Genomic DNA, 21,704 nt, shown 5'->3' with positions numbered 1-21,704 from the left:
CAGAAAATTAGCATAAAATATTTTTGGAATTGCAAACAACAACAAAAAAAGGGGGTGGGGGGGGGGGTTAAAGAAAACATTTAAGAGAGAACTATAAAATGTCCCAAAACAAAAGAAATCTCGCAAATGACCATAAAAATTGCTGGCAAAAATGTCAGAAAATTGCTGGCAAAAAAAGTCAAATAATGTAAAAAAAGAAGAAAAAGGAAATACCCATAATATGACCAAAAAAGGAAGAGAAGCAGAAAATGACCATATGTCCATAAAATTGCAAAAAATGTTTAAAGAAAATGAACAGAAAGGCAGATAAGTATAAAAATTATGAAAAACAAAGTATGAACAAAAAAAATACAAAAACGGAGAAGAAAAGTAGAAGAAAATGAATCTCAAAGTGTTGGATGCTGCATATTTTTGTGTAACGGTGCAGCTCTAATTAGCTCTTGAGCTTTCAGTACATAAGGTTGCTGATTTAGAACGTAGAGTTTTTTTTTAAGCTAAATGTTCTGAAAAGGCCACACACACCTCAGTGACATTCAATTCTTCCTTTGTTAATATATTGTCTCATTTAAATATAGGCCTATCACAATACATTCATCCCTCGCAACGTCAGTGTCATTGTTGCAGTCAATTTGATCTTTTTTTATTATCCTGCAGGATTCTGAGGTGATCATTTTTCCACACAGACTATAAGGCCCCCCACCCTACCAGCCCTATTGTGTAGTCTACCTAATAAAGTGGCCAGTCAGTGTATACATCATTAGCTGCAATGCACTAATCCTAATCTGCATCTCGACCGAGAAAAGCCTCCCGACCGGCTCATGTGTCGAGAATCCTTTGAGATCGCCGACGAGGCCTTGGGAGCTTGGCGGCGTGGCGGCGAGGCACATGACAGGAACATGCAAGTCTTCACAAACGACAACATTCAGAAGGTTTCGTCTCCAGGAGCAAAATCGGATTTATTTTTTTTTTGTGCACATTCACTAAAAATCTAATTAAATTAATTTGCTTTGTTTTTTTCCTTTCTTTGAAAGCTTTTTCAAACAGTTTTGTGAAATGTATCTTGCTTTTTTGAGAGTAGTGTAGCTGCAAGTAATGATTATTTTAATAATCAATTCATCTGGTGATCATTTTTTTTTGATTAATGAATGAATTTGATGAATAAAATAGACAAATAGATCGAACACCTACTTCAAGTAGAGCAGAGTGGCCAGTCGTTCCCAACACAAGATCTTTGGAGCGTGGCGCCTCAAGTTTCCCGTCACCACGGCAACCCCAGCGTCCCCATTCCACGTACACGCCATCTGGGCCGGCAGCTTTCCCAAATAAACACACGCAACATGGCGGAGGCGCTCCAGGACGTGGACGGGCGGCGGGAGACGTGGTGCCGGGTGGAGTCGGACGCCCGCTGCGCCTGGGAACGAGTCCAGAGGAAACATTATCGAGCGCACCTGCGGTCCAGCCCGGCGCTCTTGGTCGCCATGACGGGCGGGCCGCAACGGGGGATGCCAGGCAGGGGGCATCCGCCGCCCGCCCGCCTCCCTGAGAGACGCCATTTTGAGGATTGCTCTGAGTGTCACCTTGTCATTTCCCGAGAAACACAAAAGTGAGGTCAGTGAGGTCACAAAATGCTATGGCAAGAAAATCAAAATCAAAAATTACATTTTTGTGGCGATAACGTCACCAAGCTGTAACTTAACGAGGTCCAAACACAAAATAAGTTCCTGCGGCAGCAATTACAATATACAATTCAAAATGTGCTATTATTCCAGTTGTGAAAAGTTGCGTTTTTTCTCTCCAAAATTCGTACTGTGCTCCACTGACACTAAATCTCTTCAGATTCAGATTTTCCTTATTGAATTTTTAACCACTTGGTCTCCCCTCCAGATGATTCGCAGCCGCCCGCCATGGAGCACCGGCGACTCTCCACATCGGAACGGCGCACGCTGACTGACCTCTGACACACAAACTTTCCTCAGCGTGGCAGCGTTCGTTTTCCTCTCCGTTCACACGCCGCCGCCACGCTGATCCTTTACAACAACATCACACTAAGCCGCATTCCTCCCGTGGCTCTATATGCACTATAATGCGTCAGAAAGACTACCATCATAAATAGGACTTTTACAATAGTAATCTGATTACTCTGCCCCAAGTCACATGACTGATATGGTGTGTTTGCTATGTGCGTGTGTATTTATTATTATTTTTTATCTAGGACTGGACCTTACAAAAACATTTAAGAAATATTTTTTCCCACAAATGTGATTTGATTTTTACATAAAATTTTTACAGCCATGTTAGTGTCAGCGATAAACTCCAATTAATCAAATCATCTCTACCCTATGTTCAACTAAAGCAATGTGACACATAAGTATGCTATTTATATAATAAAAGTAGTAAGAGGGTAATTTAGTTAAAAATGCTCATTGGTCAGAAGTACTGGGATAACTTTGGGTCACTTACAGTAGTTGTGAAAGTCATCTTTGTTTGTGTCTGCATGATGATTTTATACTGCCCCCCGGTGGCCACGTCACACCAGAAGCAACTGCAATCAATTCATCATGATGCTCAAAACGTTTGAATTATTTGATTGTTTAATTATAGACCGATATGTTCTGACTTTTCATCTTTTTGATGCGCGGAAAGAGGACAACGTTCCTACACGGAACCTTCAATGCGACACAACCCGGAAGTCCACCGTTCAAAACAAAACACGGCGGCAAAAAATGGACGCGCAAAATCAATCCGAGACAAACGAAGACTTCCGAGTGCGGGTGACGTCCAAAAAACAAGTTATCGGACAGATGAATCAGTACAAAGCTATTTTAAACGAAGCGCTGGACGAGCAAACGGAAATTCCGGAAGATACCAAGCAACGTTTACTTGAGCAGCTGCTGGCGGTGAGTTTTAGGACGCGCGTGGCTCGCAAAAACGACGTCAGTTTTCGCATCCAACTACGTTACTTGCAGCAGGCAAGGCAACGAAACGAAACTTTCAATGACTTACGTGCGGAAGCGTTGGACGCAGGAAAAGAATTAAGAGCGATCACTGTAAATACCCGGATGTTGACGAGACAGCGTGTTGAATGACGGGCGTCAACGAACGCCACTCAAACCACAAACTTTATTGACAACAGTCCGAATGACAATAGTTTTAGACGGTATAGAGGAAAGCAAATAATGCCCACATACTCAAATTAAAATAAAATGTAACAAAAGAAAGCAGTCAATTTAATACAACATGAAAAGTTTTCAGCTTCATTTAATGTGTTATTTTGTGTGCAGGATTTTGAGGCTGCCGTTCAAGCCAGCGTGTTGGTGAATGGACAGACGTGGGACGACGCTCCAGACGGCGACGACGACGACGACGGTGAACAACCACCAATATGTGCACCATTGCCTTTCGGGCGCGCTAAACGACCTTTCTGTCTCAGATGTGGACAAGCTGGCCGAGCTGGAGGACGAGCTGGACGGCGCCATCGTGGGGATGACGCAGAAGCGACGCACGCTCCCCCCGCAAATCCTGCGCTCGGCCATACATGCCCTCAAAATGGAGAGGCAACTTGCGGTGGGTGTCACCTGCACTTCCTCCCTCCTGGGGAGATGTGACTTGCTTCATACCTTCGCTTCAAATGACTTGCGTTGCCTTTTCTTTTTTCTTTTTTTAGGATTTAAAAGGAAAAGCAGTCAAACCTCAGCAGAAGCTCAAAAACACTCTGACAGGTAACATACGCACACTCTCACACACACACACACTATACAACAAAATAACCTACTTGTGTCCTGTGATCAGAGATCCTGCCACATCGGCCATCTGGACTGACAGAACACACCACGCAGGCCATCAAGGTATAATATCACACACACACACAGACAACATGCACGCACACACATGCAAACAATGTGTGTGTGTGTGTGTGTGTGTGTGTGTGTGTGTTGTTTCTTTCAGTCCATCCGCACGCTTCAGAATCAGGCCGAAGGCCTACTGGAGTTGATCAGCATGAAGACCAGCCAGGCGTCGTTGGTGGTGCACCAGGAAGTGTTTGGCAGCAACCAATCGGAAGAAACTCCGCCTCCCTCGCCAAACTCCGCCCAGTGCAGCGTGGATCGGCTGTTGGTCCGACGAGACGTGCAGGACGCCGTGGCCTCGGCTGGATATGTAGAAAAGTGAAACTCATGTAAATAAAAGTTTGTATTTCAGCTTGTTCTTTGAGTCGTTTTGGTTAAGCTTTTGAATTTTAAAGCCGACAGACGAATACGGATATTTAAATCCTTTTTTTCATAAAACAATACTGAAAAAAACAATATATAATCGCTGGTCTCCCGAGCAAACGTAATTTTTGTGATTTTTACATGTAATTTACATTTAAACCGCTAGAGGTCGCCAAATACTGAAATATGAAAATTACAGCACTCTTGATGGTGAATTTCCCTGGGGAAAAATTCAGATTTGATTTTTCTTTTCTAAAATCTGCAATTCATCTTGATTGGATATCTGGACTTTATTTGTATTTTTGTCTAAATATAATTTCGAAGACCTTTTATTAGTTGTCTGCTGCCGGGTTAGCATTGCAAAAAATAATCTGGTTTTAATGTTTTTACCTGGATAAATGAAGATTAAACAAATAAATCTAGTTAATCTACATTTTCTACTTTTTCACAAAATAAGGCTGAAAAAACGTCGTAGAAATGTTACTGAAGCTATTTTACATGTAGTTAATTTACATTTAAACCTCTTGAGGTCGCCAAAGACTGGAATATGAAAATAACAGAGCTCCTGAGTGAATTTCCCTGAAAAATTCAGATTGAATTTTTTAAATCTGCAAATAATTCTGATTGGATATCTGGATTTCATATCTATTATATTGCCTAAATATAATTTTGAAGACCTTGCATTAGTTGTCTGCCGCCAGGTTGGCGTTGCAAAAAATAATCTGTTTTCAATGTTTTTACTTGGATGAATGAAGATTAAATAAATAAATCTAGTTAGTCTACATATAAATATTGCATTTTATGGAAATTATGACATCATTTATTTTCCAGCTGATACAAAATCAAAATTATTATAAAACATCAAGATTGGATACAAGCTATACATCCATTTATAAAATGGATGTGATTATTTTAATAAAACCTTCCAAATACCAGATTGATGAGAGGAAGGATACGTAACACCTATTTATAAATTCGTATTTTCAATAAAAAAAAAAGTACATTAACATTAGATAGTTGTGTCACATTTAAGGTAAAGATAAATTATTAAAAAAAAAAAATAATAATTTTGATGGATGTATCTTAATTTGCCTGAAGGTCAGTTGGAGGTCACAGAGGTGGCATAGGTTGACGTTTGACCTCGGTCATGTTGCAGTGACACTTCCTCTTTGCACCATCGTCGTCATCTTCTTCTTGCAGAGGTCATGACGAAATGAAACGTAGAAAAAATAAAATAAGGAAGTTAGCGCGGCCAAAAGGTCAACAGAACCTTGGCAGAAAGTTACTTTAGGTGCTGTTATTGTTAAGTCAACAGTTTCTGTTATTAAACACAGTATGACAATACCGTAACACTTATTTTTGAAAGTTTTGCCCAAAAGCCTCCAAGAGCAAGTTTTAGCATTATAGCTAGCACGTGCTAACGTGCGGCGTGCCCAAGTAACAACAAACAAATGTTTAATTAAAGTTGTTGTCTGTCAAATGTAAATTCGATGCCATTTATTATGTTTACTTGAGCGCAGTAATAAACCTTGAAAGTGTATTTAGTATCCTAGCTAGCCCACACTAACCTCAGAAAAGTAAAGTGTGTCTTCATTAAGTGTTTAGTTGAAATGTTTAGCTTCATGTTTATTTTTAAATTTAGCTTCTCAGTCGAAAATCTCAGTATCATATTTTAGCATCTAGCGCATGTTAACATCATACAAATGTCTTCAAACAGCCATTTCACATAAGATGATATGTTTAAATCAATTTCACTAATATATATTTCACTTCACTTGACTCTTTTTTCGCAAACTCATTTCAGGAACTCTGGTTAGCCTCCTAGCTAGCTTGCTCATATGACTCGATGACAACCTCTCTGTTGAACTTTTGATCCGTTTCTATTTATACAGTTGAATCCTACACAACTTCCTTTTTTGAAATTTGATTTAGTTTTTGGTGCGTCAGCCTTTTGACATGATGGCTAGCCTGCTACGCCGCCATCCTAAGGTTGAACCTTGTGACAGTGAAGTTGCTTCAGGCGTCTTGCCTCCATTTGTGACTGACTTGCATCATCATTGCTCTGAGGGAATGACTAAGCATGCTGTGGGTGTGCATGCGAGTGTCCTTTGACCTTATATTAGCCACGTGCCAAGTTCAGTTTTGTCAATGTTTGCTGGCAACAGGAAGACAAAAGCTTGACAGGTTAGACACGCCGCAATTCAGGTGTCAGAGGATCAGGTGGGGCGAGAGATTAGTTGAACTCTAGCTTTGATTTGACCAAAATTCGGACAGAGAAAGCGACTCAAATTTCCACTTTTCAGAGTAGTGATATTGGTCCTTGGCTCTGTTGTAGGTGATTAGAGGCTACAAGCTACAGCTAAGTGCTAGCATGCTAACACAAACAATTGATGTGACTCACCTTTTCCTCTTGCTTTCACTCACATACGTGACAACAAGAGTTTGTAGGTAGAAAGAGTTCTTTTAAAGGGAAACCAACCCCCCCATAACTGTTACATTTGTGGAATATGAGTTAAGCAGCAAAATCCAGCCATTTTTATCCATCTCAGGCGGCGGCCATTTTGTCACTTGCTGACGACTGAAGATGACATCACAGTTGCTCAGGGCTCAGACAACGACCAATCATAGCTCACCTGTTTTCTGAAGCTGAGCTGTGATTAGTTGTTTCCTGAGACCACCTGAGCAACATTGATGTCACCCTCAGTCGACAGCAAGTGGCAAAATGGCCGCCCCCCTAAGATGGACAAAATGGCTGGATTTTGTTTCGTAACTCATATTCCACAAATGGAACATTAATTAGAATGTCGTGTTTAGACTAGTGGGTTCACATATAACATGTTAATGTCAAAGAATGTTTAAAGTCGACTTCCACTTTAAAAAGGACTGAGATGGCCCACCTGTAGAAACAGGAAATGACGTCGCTAGGGCCTGAGTCGCTACGAACGACTCAAAATTCTCACCTGCTTCAGGCAAATTTTTTTACATTTATTTTTAAGGTACTGCCAATCTTAATAGTTGGTTTCTAATAATAAAAACCCACCATGACCAAATCTCAAAATGTTAGTCTGGTTTCTTGTTTGTCATACAACTTTTTATTAACCAAAGTTTTAAAAAACAAAAACAAGCTGGTCTCTGACCTGCTACATGTTGAACATATTTGCTTAAAGCTCCAATGGTCACATGACCAAACATATAGTACAAAAGTGGTATAAAACAAAACATATTCGTGTAGCTTTACCACACACACACACACACACGCGCACACACGCACACACACACACACACAACCCGTGAGGTGCCACCCAGTAACACACACGCATGAAACCATTGTTTTAGAAATGTAGCCGTATCAGACATTTTGTCGCCACACCACAAACAGTAGCCGTTAGCTCGTATGCTAGCAGACTTGAGATGTCGCTAACGTCGAGTTTTATGGTGTCGGAATCATTACGACTCACTCGGGACGCCGCTTGTAAAGTCCTGAGAGGTTACAAACAACATTTAGCAGCATTTTGCGTCGCGTACGCTATTGACAGTTTACTGTCATTCTTTAAATAAATACATTAAAAAACAAAACATTTTCTTGCTCAGCTTCTTTGTGCATCGCTGAGCAGGAAGTATTTGTACAACAGTCACAGTGCCATCTAGTGGACATGGCACAAAAAAAAGTGCTCCAGCTTCGCGCCTTGGATCGGACAAGAACGATTAAAAGTCAAGTTTGTGATGCAGGTGACGTCGTCCAATCAGCAGCTTGGGATTGTGAGGAGAGAAGCAGTGTTGAGGACCCGCAGTACCTCCCCGGCGAGATTTTGCCTGCTCGTCACATGGAAACCGAACACTCGACGTGGTCGAGGCCGAGCAGCCCGCCGGCGTCCAGTTCCGGGGCGGCGGCGAAGATGGAGCCGGCGGCGTCGCCGATGGTGAAGAGGGACGTTTGTGCGCAGACGGAACTCGGGCTGTCTTGGAGGTGGCGCACGAAGAGGTCGGCCATTTCGTGGTCGGGGGTGTGTCCGTTGTGGGTGTGGACGATGCAAGTGGGCCGGTGCTGGTTGAGCATGTAGGACAGGTGCTGCTTCTGCTGGTTCAGAGCTTTGATCTGAGCTTTCAGGTTGATGTTGACGCTCTCCAGCTTCTCGGACTCCTGCCAGAACAAAATGGACGCCGGACGGTCAGGTTGAATGAAACCCTCCGCTATGAACGGAATTACAAACAAACTTTGAACGTACCAGCATTAAATAGTCCGTCCTGTCCTTCTTCTTCTTGCGGCATTTGGCGGCAGCGGCTTTGTTGTTTTCCCGCCTTCGCTTCCTCCTGTCCGCCTCGCTGAGCGACAGCTGTTGCCATGACAACAAAAATAGCCGCAATGACTTTATTGAAAAAGTTTGGGTATGTCAACGGACAAATTCAAAATCTGTAAATTTAACTCACCCGCGTCTTCCCTCCCAGATCCGAGCAGGAGCTGGCGCCGTCCGAGCTGAGGTCGGCGCAGCCGGCTAGGTCCAGGTCGCGGTCGGCGCTGCCCGTCAAGTGGCTCAAGTCGTCCAAGGACAGCGAGCCCGGCGGGGACAGGCGCGGGACCGGGGACGGATGCGGGACCGGGGACAGGCGCCGGACCGGCGACGAGCAGCTGACGTCGGCCAGCGTTGGACGAGAGTTATGCAGCATGACCCTGCAAGCGGCAAAAAGTCGCATTTAGTCGGAAATCGGGGCCATGATGACATCATGAATGTTGCGTGACTGAGCACATACAAAGATGATAGTATATAGTTATTATCGTTGGTTAGTTAGGAGTTCATTTCCCCCCGTTTAAGCAAGGCGTTAATGTTTAAACAGGACCTACTTTTTTTTGCCAAAATAAAACTTGATGAGCCATTTTTTAAGGTAGTAAAAAGTTATTGTTGTTTAACTTTTAATGTCAACATAAAAATCAATTCCATCAACAATTCATCAGTGCTGAAACTGAAAGTGATTGATTGACTGAATGATTAAACATAAGATCTAAAAAAGATCATTAATAGATGACAGTTCAGCAGAGTTTACATGTTAAACGGGAGTAGAAAGGAGGACAAAAACTTTTATGTGAACATTGTTATTACTCATACAGTATACATGCATATATATATATATATATATATATAAAATAAAATAAAAATACAGTTCAAAATAAACATTTTCCTTCAGGAAGAAATAGATGTGGGTATGATGAAAATAATGGAAGCCGATTTTTACATAGAATAACTTTCACTGTATTTAAGGACACACAAATACCGAATATGCTCCAACGTAAACAAAACACCAAAAAGTTGGGTTAGCTTGAAAACAAGGCGATTTAACGAAGTCATAAATACATTCAAATATGATCGCCATTATTGTTACTATTTAACTCTTTTTTTTTTTTTTATGGCTCACTACGACATTGAAGCCAAACAAAAGCGCTCGAAAAGCTCCCATAAACAAGAAAAACGTTTTAAAAGTCAACTTACGTGTTTTGAGTGCGATCGAGTAGCTGAAGTGTGTGCGAGGTTTCGCCAGCCGGCTGGTGCGCGTGTGAGCTGAGCTGCTCGCGGTTGCGTCACGCTTATATGCGCGCGCACGCACACACCCGGGGGCGGGGCTTAGTGACGTGTAAATCGCTGCGTCACGATGCAATGCAAGACAAACGCGAGTAGCTCCTTTCATTTCTTTGATTTCTCTGATCTCGCTGAAAGTTTTCACGTTTTATGAACCAGCGCTGAATTAAAGAGAGAGAACAAAAAAAGTTGTAAGATTACAGGAAGAAGTTGGAGTTTGTTATAGGAAGAAACTACGAGTAGATATTAATAGCATTACAACTTCAGTTTGAAATGACGGAATGAAAATGACTTATTTTTCTTTTAACGCTTGTAACATTACATTTTCCCCTCATATTATAACTGGTTATTACTCTTACCGGAACATTTTGACATTATTCTTAATCTTAAATCATTACAATGTAATATATATTTGTGTCATATAATTAGGACTTACTTCAACAACAAATAGTATTTGAAAACTTTATTTATTTGTTAATATAAATCATTTTTTATTATTTTAGTATTTGTACTGTATTCTGATAATGTAATTTTTTATTTAAATTTATTTAGCTAAACATATCATATTCAATTTATTATTTAATAATTTTAAAATTTACAATAAAAAATATTTTTATCGGTGTACAATTTCATACTCTCATAAGACGTGTTCTCACAAATGTTTTATTTTCCAAAAATTGCAACATTATGACTCACTAAACAAGTACATTGGCTGAAGAAATCACAACTTTTCTAGGGTAACATTTCAACATTGTCACCTTACATTTATTCCAACTTTTTGTAACATTCTGCCCTAATTGCCCATTTTGTGACTTTTTGGCAGCCACGTTTTTTTTTTTTACAAGTAAGTCGCTCCTTTTCCGCACGATCCAGTCAATGACATCACCCTCATAGTTGCCATCAGGTGATGTTCACCTGATTGATGTCAATCAGAATTAGGATGCGAGCGCTGACTCAGCACATTTTCTTTTTTTCTTTTTTTTTTTTTGGGCTGTCATTATCAATGTGGAAAAAAATTAGTCTTGGAAAAAAAAATCAAATGGTGGAAAAACATTCTGTCAAATGCTGTGGGCGTTTCTGCTTAATTAGATAGAACTGTTAATCAAATATCACCACGTTGAGCTGGGGGAAAAAAAAAAAGAATGCTACTTCATGTAGCATCTTGATGATATTTACATTGACTACATGCTTGAGCTGACGTCCTACCAGGTCGTGATTGTTTAGTCAGACTTCAAAAAGAAAAGACCATTCTCTGCAAGAGGTGCGTGCACTCAGGGCAGACAATGAGGCACTCTAAAGCTGCCATACAAGTGGGCTATCCTAAGTAACTGCTTAAGGTACAGGTAAAAAAAAAAAGCAAAGAAAAAAAAAAGCAAACCATGCTGGCAAGTGCTGAAGGAATGATGACCGCAAACAGGAAGTCGTTTGGCATTTTGAGTAAGACGAAATGTTGACAAATGTTCTCGTGTCGCGGCGTGACGTCATTTGGAAGTTTCTCAACTGGTCTCAGGCATGTGTGAGGATATTTTTGAATGGTTAGGGTGAAAAATAGAAACAACAGTAATACACATTTTACTTTCTTAGTAGGACACTAATCAAACAAAGGAATTCGAAATTATTATAAAAAAAAGGTTTAAAAAAAAAAGTGCAGGTTTGTAACGACCATGTCACCGTCACCAAAATAGAAAACATAAGATTTTGGAAGGCCTTCTGAAATAAAAGTGTCTTTAGATCTTTTTTTTAAATGACAAAATAAACATGAAGCGTGAAACTTTTTACAAAGGAGGCGCACCACAGGGGTTCTATCTGTGCACCTGTTCTTTTCCGTGACATTAAGTACAAAATATAACAAAATTCAACAATTATTTTTCATTTTTACAAAAGTGAATTTATTTTAGCACACATTAGGGAACTTATGAGTGGTAAATTTAAATATTAACATTTAAAAAATATCGATTTCAAATGTACAAAACATTCGTTTAAATAAATTCAATAAAATATGAAAACATTAATTAAAGAACAAAAATGAATACATAAAAAAAAAAGTGAAATATCTTTGTGACTATTTTGTGAATATTTTTGATGGTGGGATGTCGTTAATATTTGTCACCTGTGGGCATGTGAAGCCCTTTGTGACTATTTTGTGATTAAGGGCTATATAAATAAACTCGACTTGACAAGAACTGATCAACTTTGTTTTTTTGGTTTTTTTTACGACAAAGTGAAAGAAGATTGTGAAGCGAAACCGACTCGCTCGCATAAACACAACCATAAAAAGTCAATTCAGAGACAGGCAAGATTCTAATTCATACCCTCATTAGGCCAAATATCACAAGAATATAATTGTTAAGTTATGACAATGCAGTCACACCCTTTTATGAATACAGTTAAAATATGTATAATGTACTCATATAGGAAAAAGTAATATGATTAAAATTGGAGTATGTCGGAATGAGCGTCAGTGTGTTTCTTTTCTTGGGAAGTTTGTTTAATGCCTCTGAGAAGCCCGCCCTTATCTTTTGTGTGTGTGTGTGTGCGTGTGTGTGTGTGTGTGTGTGTGTGTGTGTGTGTGTGTGAGGCAGGCAGGTGTTTCCCCGCCGCCGCCGTCGCCCGCCGCCGCCATTCCACTGGCATCAACCGGTCGCATCAGGAAAAGAAAGTGACACGCTTAGCCATTTTAATCGTTTGCGTTATTATTAGATCCCGACAAGCGTGCGTGTACGCGTTGTGTGTGCGCGTGCTATTAATACACACTGATGTCCGTCGTCTTCATTTAGCTGCGGTGTCAACACACGCACACACACAGAGATGTTCAATACCACTTTTTTTTTTTTTTCCCAGACCGCTATCAGTACGAGTATGAATTATTTGAGTACTCATTTGTCATTTAAACAATGACAAAAAAATTGTAAGCAAAGGCCTTTGTTTGTGACAAACTTTGTGTCAAACTGCCTCAGTATAGCGCCGACTACTGGCGAGGAGGACTTACTTCATGTTTTGTTTTGCCTAAAAGAGGAAGTCAATCCCCAAATTTTGTTTACAATAAGTTCTATGCAGCACTACTAGTGTAAACAAAACGGTAATCTAATTAAGATTGCGTTAAGCAGCAAAATCCAGCCATATTTATCCATCTCAGGGGGCGGCCATTTTGCCACCTGCTGTCGACTTAAAATGACATCCCAGTAGCTCGGGCCTCAGGTGGCGACCAATCGCGGCTCACCTGCAGTATTGTGAAATGTCGATGGCAACTGACAGTCATGGAAAACGCGCTGGCAAGGCGGCTGGGTGAACTTTGACCCGCTTTCGCTTTCGTTATGACACCGCGCTCACTTTTCCTTCTTCTTCCTCTTTCTGTTGACGCTGTCGAGAAATACGGCAGAAGAAAAAGTGAAAGTTTGATGCCATCGGTTTTTTTTTTTTGGGGGGGGGGGGGGGGGTTTGAGGATGATGAAAGAAGATTGTGGGTGAGAGCGTTGCCACTGTTCAATATGGAAAAAAAAAAAATCACATTTAATACAAATATGTACTTCAAAACCTCATCACTGTCAACAGAAATGTTTTTATTTGTTTTGTAGTATTTTAAAGGTGCTGTTTATCTTTTTGCCACTACTAGGAATGATTTAATAAATGAGATACAAAAATTCTTAATACGAAATTACTAATTTTACAAATATTAAAAAAAATGTCATATTTCATAGCGTAAAAAACTAATTATATTTAAAAAAAAAATTGAATTATTTTTTTTTAGCAGAATAAAGATATCCATAAAAAATGCAATTAAAACATTTTAGCTATTAATTATTTTTTTTATATTTAATTAAAAAAAAATTTTTTTTGATAATAAATTAATGAAATTAGACACGTCTATTTTTGGAGTCATGCCAACGTAAATGATGGTGTTAAATTAAATAACCCCTAAATTTACTGTGACCAACCTGTCTTGAATTACATAATTGATCTTTTTTTTTTATCATGTAGTATTCCTTGATTATTGCACTCCGATGTAGCGAAATGTCCGTATAATGCCGTATAATTATTTCATGGGCACACCAGAGACGCTTTGGATGAAGTCATGTGCCGGTGACGTCGTCAGCTCTTCCGGGAAGTGGCGGCGCTTCCGCCACCTACACCCCCCGCACCAACCCATCCCTCCTCTTCCTCTTCTTTCTCATCACGGCTAATCCGGGAAATCCTCCCCCGCCTCACTCTGCTCTTCCATACCACCCTCCGCCCCCGCCCCCCCCCCACTCTGCTCTTACATACATCCCTCCGCCCCCCCCCCTAAGATTCACAATGCATGTGCAGCACAAGAGAGCGAGCGAGCGAATGAACCGATCCAAGCGGGCAGGTCATCTTTGTGTTGAATCAAAACTAAACTTTTTATTTTTATTTTATTTTTTTACTTTGGAATGCAATCGTCAAAACGTTTATACGTATTAAATAAATAAATAAATAAATAAATATATATAATTTTTTTTTGGATTAATCAACAAAATAATTCACAGATTAATCAATTTCTAAAATAATCATTAGTTGCAATGCTAACATAAACAGTGCATTCAAAATGCTACATGTGGCTAGAATTTTTCATTTTGTTTTAATTTTCCACGACAAGAGGACAAAAATAGCAATAAAAACATTCGTATCATACATTCATTCGCTTACGAGAAGGATTATTTTGGCAAAGGGCCAATAAAACAAAAATGTTTTTGCAATTTTCCCAATATTGTTTTCTGTAAATGATGCGCTGCTGGGTATTTATAAGATCGACATCGACTGTCGGCCAATCACGTGGCAGCGTGACAATGATGCAACGCCGCAAGCAACCAAAACGAGAAGAAGCAAAAGCCGTGTGAGCGCGCATTCGTGTTTTTCTGGTTGAGGCCGTTTTTTTTTTCTCGCCGCCGCCGCTTTGTCATTTTGAACAGTGGCGGGAAGCGAGTCCCGGCGCAAATTGGACTTTTTGTTCTGTCCGTTTGCATGATTCCCAACAGTCTATTCATTTCTTTTGGCTGCGCCGTTTCCAGGATGTGGATGATTTGTTTTTCACTCCCGTCCAATCAGATTTCAGCCTTCTTTCTATATGTTGTCATGTCAATGTAATCTGCCCGGGACCTTCAACAGTTGGCGTGCTGGCCAACGGAAACATTATTTGTAACCGTTTCTTTAAACAAGGGAAATGATTCAAATCAGGAAAATATTTTTTAAAGAATATATTTCTGAATATAAATATATAAATGCTTTAATATAAATATTAACTCATTCACTGCCATTGACGGGTATAAAAAAAATTCAAAACATTCATTTGAACTATTTCTATTAGTTTAACATTTTTTTCCCACTTTTGTTAACAGGAGTATGAAAACCTAGAAAAAAAAAAATTGTACATTTAGAAGAGATATAAAATTTTGTGATTAATCGTGAGTTAACTATTGAAGTCATTCCATTAATTACAATAAAAAATGTGAATTGGCTGATGCCCCTCATTTTTAATAATCTTTTCTTTTTTCATAATTTTTTTTTTTTTTTTAGGTTTTCATACTCTTGTTAACAAAAATGGGGAAAAAATGTTAAACTAATAGAAATAGTTAAAATGAATTTTTGACATTTATAGGCGTCAATGGCAGTGAATGAGTTCATATAAATAGTTAGATTGTGAAGAAAATATGAATCCCGATTAGGACGATCATTAGTTTTTTGGCACAAAATAAGAAAACGTTTAAACGTAAAAAAATATTAAGACAAATACATTATCATTATGTAAGGTTTTTTTGGACCTAACAAGATTTTTTTTATTATTATTAAATTAGTTATTTTGAAAAAAAAAAAAAAAAGCAAGAAAATATATACATTTAACAACAACTCAAAATTAGTATTAATTATCTTTTATTTTTGTTTACGATTATGCCAATTTTGTAATTGTGGAGTGTAATAATTGAAATTGTAATTGAATTTAGATTAATTGCACAGCCCTATAAAATAGTTTATATTACTATTTTGCTGGCATCGGGCCGAATTTATTAATATTAATATTCTGTTGGTCACATGAGGGTGTTATTTATTCATCTATTTATTTTTTTACAAATGATTGACCAATTATCTAAAGTGTTGAAAATGTATTTCTCTCTTTGATGATGTCATGTTAAAAGTTGAACAAACTGTTTTTGGGGTCTCCTCAAACAATTTTGGAGGTACGAGGGTTCGACCCGACGCTAGCGATTTACAATCAACCAATGATGTCATGAGATACAAGAATAACAACAAAAGCATTTGAATCAACCCATTGTACGAATGCATCAAATAACGGATTATGCTTTCTGTCAAGCAAGATGCTCGAGTCGTACCCTGAATTTCGTCACAATGGAAATTCAAGCTGGGAAAAGACAAATCACATGACGGCGTCACGTGATTCGAATTCCTGACATTTCTCACCGCAAATAAAGTCGGGAATGAAGACGGACGGGTTGGGAAACTTGAGCATTTAAGTCCCGCCTCCTTCCACAGAACCAAATTTTGGTTGATTGATTTAACATATTAAACACACGTCACATGATTATTTTAAGCGCCTTGCGTACTTTTTCATACTTGCGTGGAATCTCCCCGGCAGATTTCTGACAAAGCGACTGTGCATAATCATGGGAACGTCGACGTCAAATGTTGACTGGAATCCACCGAGAAGATAAAGCACAATTTAAATTTGAAAATGATTGACATCATTGGCCAGTTGGGAGGCGTGCACCACTTTGAAGGACAGCGTATGCGTTTTTTCCCGTTTGAAATACAGCAAATGGGCCAATTACCGGCTCAATGTTTTTTTTGTTTTTTTTTTTTAAATCAAGGTTTGAATAACCTCTAATTCTGGCTATCACTTGTAATGAGCTTCTTTTTTTTTTTTTTTTGGAGGGGACATTAAGTAGGGCTCAATAGGATTGGCTGCTTACAGAGTTGAGCAAGCTATCTGCCTCTTTGAAGGTAATTGCTTCCAATTATCTTATTTTCTCTTCGTCTGGCGAGCAGTTATGAGGAGGCGAAAGAGATGTTGCAAACGCGGATGCCTTATTATTTGCATTGAGAAAAAAAAAAGAAGAAGAAGGTGCCAGTGGGTACTAGTTAGCCCCAATGACAATTCTCTTCGTCTGGCGAGCAGTTATGAGGCGGCGAAAGAGATGTTGCAAACGCGGATGCCTTATTATTTGCATTGAGAGAAAAAAAAGAAGAAGAAGGTGCCAGTGGGCACTAGTTAGCCCCAATGACAACATAAGTAGCACACAGGTTTGTTCTAAAAATAGCTCACCAGTAATGGGACACTGTGACTTATTAATTCATTTGCTCTCAAAAATGCATAACTACGTTCTATTTTAAATGTTTTAAGTGTCCCAGAGCATACAAAAGGCTTGAAGCAGCCTCTAAACGGCAAAGAATGGTTGAAGAAATGGTAGTAAGAGCCAAAAGAGATCAACCAGGGCCATGTTGAAAACAAGCTCATTTACCCACAGTTCTAAACAGATTTGTGAAACTTAGCTATATTCTAATGCTAATTGCTGCAGAACTGAAACAGATACAAATATTATTTTTTTTCCTGATGAAAAAAAGAGACTATTTTCTCTTTTGGTAGGTTCCATGTTTTTAGAGCAATAGAACACAATATTCTGTGGGCCTTGCAAAATCAGTCCAAATCCAGTAAAAACAGCCTTGAGCGAAGGGGGTTGCTTCAGTGAAAATGGCTGGGAGTGAATGAGTTAAGTTAAGTAAAAGAGAAGGTTAACACTTATTTATTTGTTATAGAATATTCTATATTTTGTTTAAAAAATAAATGGAAAAAAATGCTGTTATTTACTCAAATATTTAAAAAATAAAGGGTCATTATAGAGCTGTGATTTTGATACCGTAATATTTTTGCTCACACCGTCAGCGGCTAAAAAACAAAAGATTAAAATATGTGTTGTGTTCAGTCTGACACTTTTTTTTGTACAAAAAGCGAGTAAATGTATGAAAACCGCTGCAAAATATAAAAGAAAAAAACTAGAATCTACAAACTCTGAGGTTTGACAGTATTTAGGTTGGTTCATTTAAGGACAACAGAACAAACAATTCATGTCAATATGTTGCTGACGAGAAGTCCTATTTAAAATGCTGCTTCTTCAAAAAAACACGCGCGATATTCCAACGTCACGTCATAGAACAAGCAAGTCAATAATTGTTGCAAGTTCGATCACAATCGACGTCAAGATGACGCAAATGCTTGCCACGATTCCGTGCGCGCAGCGTGAACGCGCTGCAAGCGGAACATGATAACATTCCACACCGCGGTCCCATATTGATGTTGACATGGCTGTTGCCGTGGCGATGCCATTCACGCCCCGCGCCGTGGACTTCCACCCAGAGGGTAGCCTCTGCGCCGGGCCGCGTTACGACACAAATACTTTCCGTCCTCCGGCCCACTTGACAGCTCAGAGAAAACTTTTGACGGAAATTGATGAAAATGATTTATTGACTTGTCAGATTTTTTTTTTTTTGGGGGGGTGGGGGGGGGGCAAGCGTTTTACAGCTTCAATTTTTTTTCAGAGAAAGAACATAAAGAGAACATTCGGGAATGGAACATGTCCCAGGATTCCCAGGCTGGGCCGGCGTGGCGTCACACATTCTGCACCGCCGTGTGTGGAGGCTATTTTTAGATCATGTGTAGACACACACAAGCACACAGAGAGAGTGGCATAAAAGTATTTTCTAAGTACTCCCACTTCAAATGACGACAGATGGCTGTTATTGCCGTCACAGGTACACGTCATTGTGAGAGACAGAATGTGAAAATAAAATAGTGGAAATTGAAGATGTTTTAACCCAACAAATAAACAACTCCTCGCGTTTGGAGGAAGAAAAATGTGGAGTCGCATCCCAAGCACGCCATCCCTACTGTGAAACATCAACGTTATTCGGCGTCTTCATTTATTGGCGGAAGTTGACAGTAACAGCGGCAACGCAAGATGGCCGCCCTCTGCCTCCTGCCGCGAGAGGCAGTCCAAGTTCTTATTGCAGCGTTGCAGAAGGAATCAGGCCACGCGGTGAGCTAGCAACAAACCCGTTCATGAGAACAAATAAAATATTACGATTGGCCGCAGGGGTGGCAAATCCAGGTCCAGAAAGTCAAAACCTTGCCACAGTTTGGCTTTAGCTACTGATGCTAGCTAGCAGGTAAACGAGCACTAGCTAGCTAGCACCTGGGGCTAAAGCCAACCTGTGGCAGGGTTTTGACTTTCTGGACCTGGATTTGCCACCCCTGATTGGCCCGAGAGGAGGCCAAAAAAGCGATCACGCTAACTGGTACGTAGTTTACAAGTCTGGCTCCTCTCTAGTCACCCCTGTTGCCTTCACAGACCCTCCAGATCATAGGAAACTACAGAACTTGTGAACTATATGCTATATGCATAGGTTACAAATTGTGACCTTCTGACTCACAGTTGAAGTGTAGCGATTAAGAGCTGTCAAAATTAACCGATTAATCGACAAGTAATCGATTATCAAATGAATCGACAACTATTTCAATAGTTGAGTAAATAGGTTGGAGCCATTTTTGTTTTAATTTAAAATGGGCCAAATCCTTTAGTTTCAGCATATCAACAGTCATTGTTGACTGATTTCTGTAGTCCCTCGTGAAAGAAGACTGATTATCTTCTGTGTTCAATCAAAATAAGACATTTGCAGACATCAGTTTTTACTTTGGAAAACAATGACCGCATCGGGAACATAGTACAACGTCGCCCTCTGTTCAGCACCACGACATAAAAAGCATCCAGCTCGAGTGATGCCGTCACCTTAAAAAAAAAAAAACATGACGTCATCTGGAACGTGATTGGTCAATCAATCAATCAATCATGAGCGTGTGGCCACACCCCCTTTGCGGCATTTGTTTACATGCCGACGAGGACAAGAACACAGCAGCCTTGCGATGATGAAAGATTGCGTGTGTGCGCGCGCGCGTCAGGTGAGATGACATCATCGCAGCATTCAGTACGAGTGACCTCAGCCCGCATCATCCCGAATACCTAATGAGGGATTGACCCTGTTCCCCCCCCTCCACTCCACGCCCTCCCTCCGCCAATCAGCAGAGGCGGCTCTCGGCCAATCGCGTGGCAGCTGATGGCACGGGGATGCTCAATAATGCAGGGAGCCGCGGGTAGCGTTAGCACTCGTGCGCGATGTGAACGCGGGGGTGCGGGTTGGGATGGCGGGATAGTAGGATGATGGCGGATGATGTCATCGCCACGCGTCTGCCCGTACTTGTGACTCACCGGGATTACAAGCACAACAGTAAACACGCTCGCACTAATGACATTAAAAGCATCACCTGTCACTGACCGGTGACCAATCCTGTGGTTGTCTATATGTTGCCTGTCACTGAGTGGAGACCAATCCATAGTTTGTCATTGGCAGGCGACCAGTCCACATTCTGTCTATATGTGCCTAACTAACAAAATGACTAAAACTCAAATGGAAACTACATTTTTGTTAATGAAAAAAAAAAGGGGAAATCCTGAAATGTGACTGAAACTCGATTTTATATTAATAAAAGTAACTTAAGTGAAAATGTTATTACACAATACATTTTTTTTGTTTTATCCTGTACTTAACAAATACTTAATATATATTTAAAAATGAGCTAAAACTAATACAAACAAAACTGAAACTTTTGCAAAAACCTGCTTTTACTCTGGAAAACAATCATTAACATTTTTTGTCGATTTTCTGACGGTGAATAAATCATAATTTATGTGTGTGCATTTTCGGCACCGTCAATTAATAATAAATGGAAATTAAAGCATGTTTTCAAACTCTGATTCATAAATTAATCAATTAATAAAATATTTGCAGCCCTAGATATTAGTAATAACCATAAAGTCACAATTTAATGGCAATGGACAGGAAACAAGGTGGTATTACATTGAATAGTTAAAAAAATGTCCTTATTAGGAGCTAACATGGCAAAAGCGACGACCTCATTGTGACTGGCACGACGCTGCATCGAAACTTCATGGAAAGATAACGTCGGAAAGCGCATGCGGAATATTTGTACAGGTGACACACTTGACTGGACGCCAGGACAACAATCTCAGCAGAGACGCTGCTGAGGATGATGATGATGATGATGATGATGATGATGAAGGCACGTTAATGTAATCGCAACAATTAAAAATGTTTTTTTTTTTTTTTTTTTGTTCTTGTGGAAAAATGCCTGCAGGTTAAACGTGTTTTTGTCTGTCAGTCTTCCACACCCTGAAAGGCTTTCATTAGGAAACGGGATTTGTTATGGAGAGGAAACTCTTGCTGTGATGTAATTCTGACTCAGCAAATGTGTCATCATTATATATATATAATATATATACAAAAGTGCAATATTTTCCATTGAAATGTTCTGTATGCTTAGTTTACATATTTAATATCGATACGGCGCTAATGTCGCATATTTCTGTCATATTTAATCATAGACTTTGAATGTAGCACATCTGCATATTTATCGCCAAATGTAGCATATTTGCATATCTATTGTTTCACACACTGAATTGAAGTTTACATCATGGTTATATGTAATTAATAATGAATTTTGCACATTTACATCAGATTTAATTATACTTATACAAATCAAATGTATATTACGGCATATTTAAGGTACAGTGGCCACCTGCCATTCAGGGGATACGAACTGGGTCGACCCGTAAATAGTGAAAATCCGCAGATAATTCAAAATATATATTCATATTAATTAATAATAATAATAATAATTTGTGAATGTGTGGGTGTCAAGCCTAATGTATCATAATTACATCATGTTTAATTTAAAAATGTTATTTTTTAGTTTTTTTTAAATCTAGCCATGACATCATCCTACATCAGCATTTTTTTTTTAGGGGTTTTTCCAACCATGCCATCA

General features: G+C 39.5%; 2 protein-coding genes and 1 long non-coding RNA gene across 4 annotated transcripts; 1 reads left to right on the top strand and 2 right to left on the bottom strand.

Moving 5' to 3' along the window:
• Positions 1-1,618: 1,618 nt before the first annotated feature.
• nsl1 (NSL1 component of MIS12 kinetochore complex) lies at positions 1,619-4,198 on the top strand. Its single transcript, XM_077552695.1, has 6 exons — positions 1,619-2,897; positions 3,282-3,366; positions 3,431-3,564; positions 3,665-3,719; positions 3,790-3,845; positions 3,946-4,198. Exons 1-6 carry the CDS (start codon positions 2,559-2,561, stop codon positions 4,165-4,167), a joined length of 891 nt encoding a protein of 296 aa, XP_077408821.1. The 5' UTR covers positions 1,619-2,558; the 3' UTR covers positions 4,168-4,198.
• LOC144039391 (uncharacterized) lies at positions 2,818-6,821 on the bottom strand. Of its 2 annotated transcripts, none has more exons than XR_013289430.1 (3): positions 6,610-6,821; positions 5,301-5,401; positions 2,818-4,147 (listed from the first exon to the last, which is right to left on the bottom strand). It is a non-coding gene; the product is annotated as an uncharacterized LOC144039391 (long non-coding RNA). The 2 variants fall into 2 exon arrangements; XR_013289429.1 differs by having other exon boundaries at positions 5,301-5,398.
• Positions 6,822-7,272: 451 nt separating this feature from the next.
• Positions 7,273-8,873, bottom strand: atf3 (activating transcription factor 3). The gene is made up of 3 exons (XM_077552699.1): positions 8,637-8,873; positions 8,435-8,542; positions 7,273-8,349 (listed from the first exon to the last, which is right to left on the bottom strand). The coding sequence occupies exons 1-3, from the start codon at positions 8,871-8,873 to the stop codon at positions 8,029-8,031; spliced, it is 666 nt and encodes a 221-aa protein (XP_077408825.1). The 3' UTR covers positions 7,273-8,028.
• Between the last annotated feature and the right edge of the window lie 12,831 nt (positions 8,874-21,704).

The sequence above is a fragment of the Vanacampus margaritifer genome, chromosome 19 (assembly GCF_051991255.1).
Source record: "Vanacampus margaritifer isolate UIUO_Vmar chromosome 19, RoL_Vmar_1.0, whole genome shotgun sequence".
NCBI lineage: Eukaryota > Metazoa > Chordata > Actinopteri > Syngnathiformes > Syngnathidae > Vanacampus > Vanacampus margaritifer.
The sequence above is the reverse complement of the archived record's forward strand: the minus strand, read 5'-3'. Positions and strand labels throughout refer to the sequence as shown.

Coding starts and splice junctions, on each gene's coding strand:
- nsl1 (XM_077552695.1), top strand. CDS start 2,559: ATGATGCTCAAAACGTTTGAATTATTTGATTGTTTAATTATAGACCGA. Junction 3,565..3,664: donor AAATGGAGAGGCAACTTGCG/GTGGGTGTCACC, acceptor TTCTTTTTTTAG/GATTTAAAAGGAAAAGCAGT. Junction 3,720..3,789: donor GCTCAAAAACACTCTGACAG/GTAACATACGCA, acceptor TCCTGTGATCAG/AGATCCTGCCACATCGGCCA.
- atf3 (XM_077552699.1), bottom strand. CDS start 8,873: ATGCTGCATAACTCTCGTCCAACGCTGGCCGACGTCAGCTGCTCGTCG. Junction 8,543..8,636: donor ATCTGGGAGGGAAGACGCGG/GTGAGTTAAATT, acceptor TCATGGCAACAG/CTGTCGCTCAGCGAGGCGGA. Junction 8,350..8,434: donor GGACGGACTATTTAATGCTG/GTACGTTCAAAG, acceptor TTGTTCTGGCAG/GAGTCCGAGAAGCTGGAGAG.